The sequence below is a fragment of the Chenopodium quinoa genome, unplaced genomic scaffold (assembly GCF_001683475.1).
Source record: "Chenopodium quinoa cultivar QQ74 unplaced genomic scaffold, ASM168347v1, whole genome shotgun sequence".
Taxonomy (NCBI): Eukaryota; Viridiplantae; Streptophyta; class Magnoliopsida; order Caryophyllales; family Amaranthaceae; genus Chenopodium; species Chenopodium quinoa.
Genome location: NW_018745569.1, coordinates 1,265,928 through 1,273,538, shown reverse-complemented (window position 1 = coordinate 1,273,538; position 7,611 = coordinate 1,265,928). Strand labels below are relative to the sequence as shown.

Here is a 7,611-nt window from a genome sequence, read left to right as displayed (position 1 = left end):
GACGTGCATGGCCGAAATAGCACGGGTCTAGAACAACACCAAGAGTAGGTTGTGTGTGGTACGTTGTCAGAGATAGGGTTCAAAACTTCGAGTCACCCTTGTTGAATCTGAATCGTACTCACTACGTCGAAGTTCAAGTTGAAAAACACTTCTGTTTATGCGCAACCTATATATATATGGATTCTGCTCGAAAATGTTTTCAAAAAATTCAAGTGGGGGATTGTTGGAACAACAAGTGTGTGTGTAGTGTGTGAATTTTGTGAAAAAACTCAAAGTCCCACATTGGTGGGAAATGAGAGTTTTACTCTCTTTATAATATAGAGAAGTGGGCTAAAGGGGTGTGGCCCTTGGGCTACCCACATTTTGTGGAGAGGGAGGACCTATATGGTAAACCATCTATCACACACACGCGCGCCGAACCGAACCGAGCCGAGCCGGGCCGGGCCGGGCCGGGTTGGGTTGGGTTGGGTCGGGTCGGGTTTATTAAATAAACTTATTTTTTGGACAAGGCTAATTGCGTGATTAGTTCCTTGATTTTTGCTAAACGTTTTTGACTGATTACATTTGACCGTTTTTTCAAAACTGATTAATGGAGCGTTAATCATGCAAACGTTTTCACTGATTTTTTGCTAAACGTTTTGCCATGCATTAATCTTCTGTAACCGTTTTGAACGTTCAACTTATGACCGTTTTAATTGCGTGATTAGTGCCTAATTAAACAGCAGCAGTTACGTTGCAATTTTCCTATAAAAGGCGTGTTGATTTCCTGTTTTTAATACACAAAAAAATACAGGAAGCAATCTTCTTCTCCTCTCTATTTTTCCTCACAAAAACAAAACCCTCGAGCAGTTTCTTTTCTTTTTTTTGGTGTTTAGTTGCCCGGTGGTTTTGTGCAGTTCCACCGGTATAATTACAATAGAGAAAGGCTGTTTTATCCTGGGGAACATCCGGTTGTTGTACGAGCTGCTTGCACAAATTGAAGGGTAGTACCGTGAATGTTCTAAAGAGAGCGACATAGTCCGCGACTCAGTCTATTTCCCGGTAACTTTGTTCTGTTTTTATTGTTTACAGCAGTTCGGTTTATAACAGGTATATTGGCTGCCAATCTCATCAACTACTTTGCACTAGGAATGGGGGAGAAAGGATGGAGGATTGCTCTAGGACTTGCCGGTGTACCGGCTTTAGTGATCACTTTGGGAAGCTTGATCTTACCAGACACCCCAAACTCTCTAATTGATAGAGGCCACCAAGACCAAGCAAGAGATTTGTTGAAGAAAATTCGCGGAACCGAGAACGTTAAAGAGGAGTTTGATGACATTCTTGAAGCATATGAATTGTCTAAACAAGTTAAAGAACCATGGACCAACATTATGCAACGTCACAATAGGCCTCAACTTACCTTTGCTATTATCATCCCTTTTTTCCAACAAATTACTGGGATTAATGTCATCATGTTTTATGCTCCTGTCCTCTTTAAGACTATTGGGTTTGGCAATGATGCTTCTCTCATGTCGGCTCTTATTACCGGGGTTGTCAATGTCGTCGCCACCATTGTCTCCATTGTTTGTGTTGATCGCTTCGGTCGTAGGGCTCTCTTCATCCAAGGTGGTCTTCAAATGATTATTACTCAGGTATGTCACATATTTATATAGTATGTACTCCCTTAGTCTCAATTTAATTGTCACACGTTTCTAATTTAAAGGACGCACTTGCATATTTAATTTGCACGTTTTTTTGAGTAACAGAGATTTACTGATTTTTTTTTTTTTGTTTGTAGGTGATTATTGGTGTAGTTCTTGGCCTAAAGTTTGGAGTGACAGGGGTCGGAACAATAGACAAAACAGATGCTAATATCTTAGTAGCATTGATATGCATCTATGTTGCGGCATTTGCGTGGTCATGGGGTCCTTTGGGATGGTTAGTTCCTAGCGAAATCTTCCCTTTGGAGACTCGATCAGCAGGACAAAGTATCAATGTTTCCGTCAACATGTTGTTCACCTTCATTATCGCGCAGTGTTTCCTACACATGTTGTGTGCCATGAAGTTTGGTCTCTTCTTCTTTTTTGCTGGTTTCGTCATCATCATGACAATCACAATCTTCTTCTTCTTGCCCGAGACCAGAAATGTCCCTATTGAAGAAATGTATGCTGTGTGGAAGGCACATTGGTTCTGGGGATCATTCATCCCTGATAACTTGGTTGCCCATCATTCTAATAAGAATGCTGAAAAAATGCTTAATGCTTAATGCTCAAGGAAAGTAAAAATTTCATGGTTGGTGTTCATTTATTCAAGTCATTTTTTATAAGTTAATTTGTGTTCAACATTTTTGTAAAGATCGAACTAAATTACAAACAATGATCAAACTATAACATTTCTTATTATAAATCATTGGACTACAACATACTGATATACAAGACAGGAAAAAAAAAATCGTGAACCAAACACAAATTTTGGCCTTCTGATCTACCCCTTCTTCACATGCCAAGGACAAAGGTATCGTGTCAACACATGGACAACCTTAACTATTTCCCTTTGTACTCAACAAAATGATCAATCTATTAGTTGAAAAAATTAGTGAAATGCGTATACATGTCATGACTCTCTTGGCCTTTTTTTCTATTAGTGCGAGATTAATGCTTACATTAAATTTGTATTCTAAGAATGATCCATTAATTTAGATTCTTTTGTAGATGTGTTATAAGTATATATGAAGTATATTTTATTAATTAAACAAATTTTGTCAAAATGTAATGTTGAAATTAATGGGATTGTTGAAATAAGATTTACGTAGTATAATATGAATAAGTTTATTTGTCACTAGGTATAATTGTATAAATAAATATAAATAGTCAAAATACATGTAAAAAAATGTCAAAATATGACGTAAATGTTAATATACTCCATAATACATTTAAAAAAAATGACATAATAGTAAAAATAATTGTAATCTTGCATTGAAAATTAAACTAGTACGAAGTAGGAGATTAACTTTCTTCGTTTTCTTTTGCTTGACCTGCTTAAATTTCACAAACTACATAGTACATGCGGAGTAAAAGAAGTTAAATATATACAAATATAAAATAAATAAAAAATAAAAAAGTCAAAGACGAAAGTAGCCCGTAGAACCTTCCGTATGCGCAAGTCAAAGTAGACAAGAATAGAGTATTCGAGTTAGCATCTGAGTTCTACCACACATCAGACAAAAATCTAGTATCTTCCAGAATTCTGTAGCATTTTTTATTTTATTATTCAACAATAAAATTCCCCAATTACTACAAATTCGACCCACAAAAATTCCCAAAATATCTCTCTCTTCTTCAAATCAAAAACCCCAATTTCTATTTCTTCACCAATTTCCTCAATTTTCTCCCTCCTCCCACAAATTTTTCGATCAAATGTCGTCCGCCGGCGTAGCGGTGGCGCCGCCGCAATCGTACTTCTGTTACCAATGTAATCGCACCGTAACCCTAACTCCGACGCCGAATTCCGATCTCTCTTGCCCTAATTGCAGCGGTGGATTTCTCGAAGAATACGATTCAATTCCGCAAAACCCTAACCCTAATCGTCTTTTCGGTTCTTCTGCTGCTGCTGTTTACCCTGATCCTTTCTCTCTATTCGCCGATCCCCTTTTCACCACCGCCGTCTCTCGTGGGCCCGGCGGGCTGGGTGGGCCCGCTGTGTTCTCTTCGACGACGATTGATTTGCAAAACCCTAGAAATTTCTCACCTTTTATGTCACCTTCTTCGGGTTCTCCTGCTTTTAATCCGTTTGATTTTCTGCAGAATTATCTTCAGCAAAGTGGTGCTAATGTTCAATTTGTTGTTGAGAATGATCAGGGTGATCCGAATTTCCGGCTTCCGACCAATTTTGGTGATTATTTTTTAGGGCCGGGTCTTGAACAGTTGATCCAGCAGCTTGCTGAGAATGATCCGAATCGATACGGGACTCCCCCGGCTTCGAAACGGGCGATTGATGGTTTGCCCAATGTTGTGATCACTGCAGAGGTTGTGAATTCGGATTCTAATTCGTGTGCTGTTTGTAAGAATGAATTTGAGGTTGATTCGAGTGCAAAACAGATGCCCTGCAAACACTTGTATCATTCTGATTGTTTGATCCCTTGGCTTCAGCTTCATAATTCTTGTCCTGTTTGCCGGTACGAGTTGCCTACCGATGACCCGGAATACGATAATCAAAGGGCGGGTGGTGGACAAGGTGGGAACTCTGAAGGGTCTTCAGAGAGTGGGAGTGGAAGTGGTGGATCGCAGGGAGAAGGTAGAAATAGTGAGAGGAGGTTCAGGATCGCGTTGTCGTGGCCTTTTAGGATGTTTGGTGGCTCTGAAGGGAATAATGGTGGTGATAATGGCGGTCCGGGCTCGGGGGCTCAGCAAGGTGGTAGTGGTGGTGGGGGTTGTGATCATGGTTCAGAGCCAAGGCATGAAAGCTTGGATTGAAGTTAAGAAAGGTACAATTTTTAATGTACCTTTTTCTATCTTTCTCCTGCATTTTGGTTCTTGGCTTTGTGGGTAGATAGTTGTGAAAATTCTATACTGTAATTGACATTATATTAGGCTAAATTTTTTATGGGTGATATGTAGTGGAGAAGCTGAAATATTCTTAATATTAATTAATAACATGTCTCTAATGATTTGGAAGCATTCAGTAATGTTTTAGCTCAAAGTTGTGTAGGGTAAACATTATTTAGGAGTAATGCATTTGTTTCCTTATTCAATTCTTCGTATTTGGTTAGTCAAATTGATATAATAAAAATTTGTTACCATTTTTAATTTCTAAGCCACTTTTATGTCACAAAAACCCTTATCAACCATTCTGCTTGCTTGCTTGCTTACTTACAAAGTTACAAGTCTTTTGATGCTATCATGTCATTGGCAATGAAATTGGGATATGATTCTGAACTTTGCCTTGGACTCAGATTAGCTCGCTATATTTGCAAAATTCTTAAAACAATATATTGAAAGATGCTTACACCAATTACAACTCTTTAAAAAACTGATAGTAGAGTTTGTTGCTAGTGTCTAGTTGTCTACTGCATATGCTTGTCCTGGTTGATTGTGTTGTATGAATTTTTAGGACTTTCTGTTAGTAACACAGCAGCCATTACATCATTGATGTAAATCGTCATGCTACATCATTGAGTTCAACAATGTGGTTTTTCCAAATAATACTTTTTTATGGACTCATAGATCTATGGCATTATCAAACTATCAGGACATGTTGGCTTTTTCATTTTAAGTATGTATTGTCTACAGCTGCTAGCCAGCCACAATATCGCAGAGAGAGGGGTTTGACATTTGGAAATCCTCCTGGCTCATTATATGCGGGTCATCTAGTGTTTCATGTCTTTTTATTTTTGCTTCATTATATGGTCATAGATTTCATTGGGGTTGATCATATCAGAGTATACTCCATTGTTATAAATCTTAAACATTAAAGTTCTGTGCAGGTTTATGGCCAGAGCTTTGTAATTTGATTGTAACTCTCTCAAGCTCATTTTTTGCAAGACTTTCGAGGAGGGTGCTGCACTTTGTGGACATAATTTATCTTATATATGTTTGATACACATCAATTTAAGGTTAGATTGGTAGCAAAAGGTTGCTAGAGAAGGAAGAGTGTTTTCAGTGTCGATATTAGCTGTTACTATTTGGTCACTTTTGTTTGTACAAAATTGTATTTGAAATCAAATTGGCCTAATATTAAAACTGATATTGTGACATTCCATTAGTTATATTGACTTTGTGCTGAAGCTTTGATCTACTTCTTTGAGAACGAGTTAATGATGAACAACGTTATTGTAATTTTTAGTGTGAATATTACTGCATATTATAGCGCAGTTATGCTACTGCATAACCCGGGCAGGGAGTGTTGGACAGCAACTCCAGCCCAGCCAGCTTTATGGTGAAGCTGCACAATTTTGTTCTCTGTTGTCTGCGCATCAGCTATTAACTCTTACCGCTTTTGTGTATATAATGCACTTCATCAATATCTTGTTTTGGGTTTTTGAGTTTGTCAAGTATACAAAGTATGAGATTATGCTCAAACCTTTCACTCGTCTTCTATTGAAGTATCCAATGCTGAAGATAGAAGTGATTTTTGTGCTTATCTTTATTTTTTCTGGTAGGAACGTATACGCCTACATGATTATGAAGGTTCCCTTATTTTTAAGGGATTGTACATTCGCTAATTGTCCCTTGAGATGCCTCAAATTACGACAAGGCTTTTAGTCTTTTACTTATATTTTTCTTACTATAGCATCACTATTTCAGGAGTAAGCTTTGGAATGGTTTTAAAATGTCCTGCTTCTTTGCTGTAATGTCTTAAGATCTCCTCCTCCCCCCCCCCCCCAATAACAAGAGCACCCTGCCTCTAGTAGATACCAAGTATATCACTAGACACAAGTCTTGCAAATACGTAGACACGTAGTATTTTAATTTGTACTACTATATACAAGTATGAGGGTAAATGTATAAAAAAATTCTGTATTGAAAATAAGAAGAGTTGCAATTGAAACGTAACTAACAAAGCAGGAATGTAAGATGCCTATAATGACAAACATAACTATCATTTTAGAAATGAATGGAGTAGTAATAAATAATAATGATAATGTCCATGTGATGTTGTGATGCACTAATAAAATACGTGACATAATTTAATTTTTTATCAATAGAATGATTTTTAAAATAAATCAAATTATACAGTATGTTTAAAAGTGCTCGTATTTTCCCTATATTTTGTTTGAGATGCAAGATAGAAGGACAAGGAAGGAGAGAAAGGAAAAGATGGGGAAGTGGAAGGAGGAACATGGAGCTCAGTTTTTCACTTCGATTTTCTCCAATTTTAGAGAGATGGTGTAGTTTATTAATAAGGGAAGAGAAATAGATATCTCTCTCTCCCTCCTAAACCTTTTTTAATCCATACAAAAGGACATGTTTCTATTTATTTTATTATCTACCCTTTTCTAGCCAGACCATCTCTTCTTTTAATCATTTACAAGGTGTTAAATTTAAAGAGAATACAAAATGAGACCAGTCAATCACTTAATTCAAACTAAGTGGAGGAGAATTCAGTTCACTTACAAACTTAAAGGAGATTTTATAACAAAATCAATTGGTTATAATAGGACCAACTCTTCAATTACCTTGCAAGGTGACACTTTCTCTTCCCTTTTTTCAATGTGATACAATTCACGAGTGGTCTACAGTGCCAGTGGCGGATCCACGATGGGTTCAACTATTCAAGCGGGTTTAGTGAACCCATTGTGAATCTGTAAAAAAAGGGTTAAAATTAATTTGTGTGCATAATTGCAGGTGAAAACATAGCGCAGCTCACTGGTAACTAGTGTTTGTATTGTCCTCTTAGGCTGTGTGGTCAGGTGTTCAATTCTAGGTAGGCTTATTTTTTTAGCTTTTTAGTAAAAAATATTCCTTTTTGCTTTTTAGTAAAACTTTTTTTCCTTTTTGCTTTTTACTCCGTAGTATTTTTTTCCTTTTTGCTTTTATCACTTTACTAAACCTCAATACCCTTTTTATATTTTTTTTCCCCATTTGATTCAATTAATTCACTAAATCCCAATACTCAAAATATCAAATACCTTTA

General features: G+C 37.0%; 1 protein-coding gene across 1 annotated transcript; it reads left to right on the top strand.

Moving 5' to 3' along the window:
- The first annotated feature begins 2,937 nt into the window (after nt 1-2,937).
- Nucleotides 2,938-5,813, top strand: LOC110716263 (E3 ubiquitin-protein ligase RING1-like). The gene is made up of 2 exons (XM_021894873.1): nt 2,938-4,462; nt 5,462-5,813. Exon 1 carries the CDS (start codon nt 3,396-3,398, stop codon nt 4,449-4,451), a length of 1,056 nt encoding a protein of 351 aa, XP_021750565.1. The 5' UTR covers nt 2,938-3,395; the 3' UTR covers nt 4,452-4,462; nt 5,462-5,813.
- Nucleotides 5,814-7,611: the final 1,798 nt, after the last annotated feature.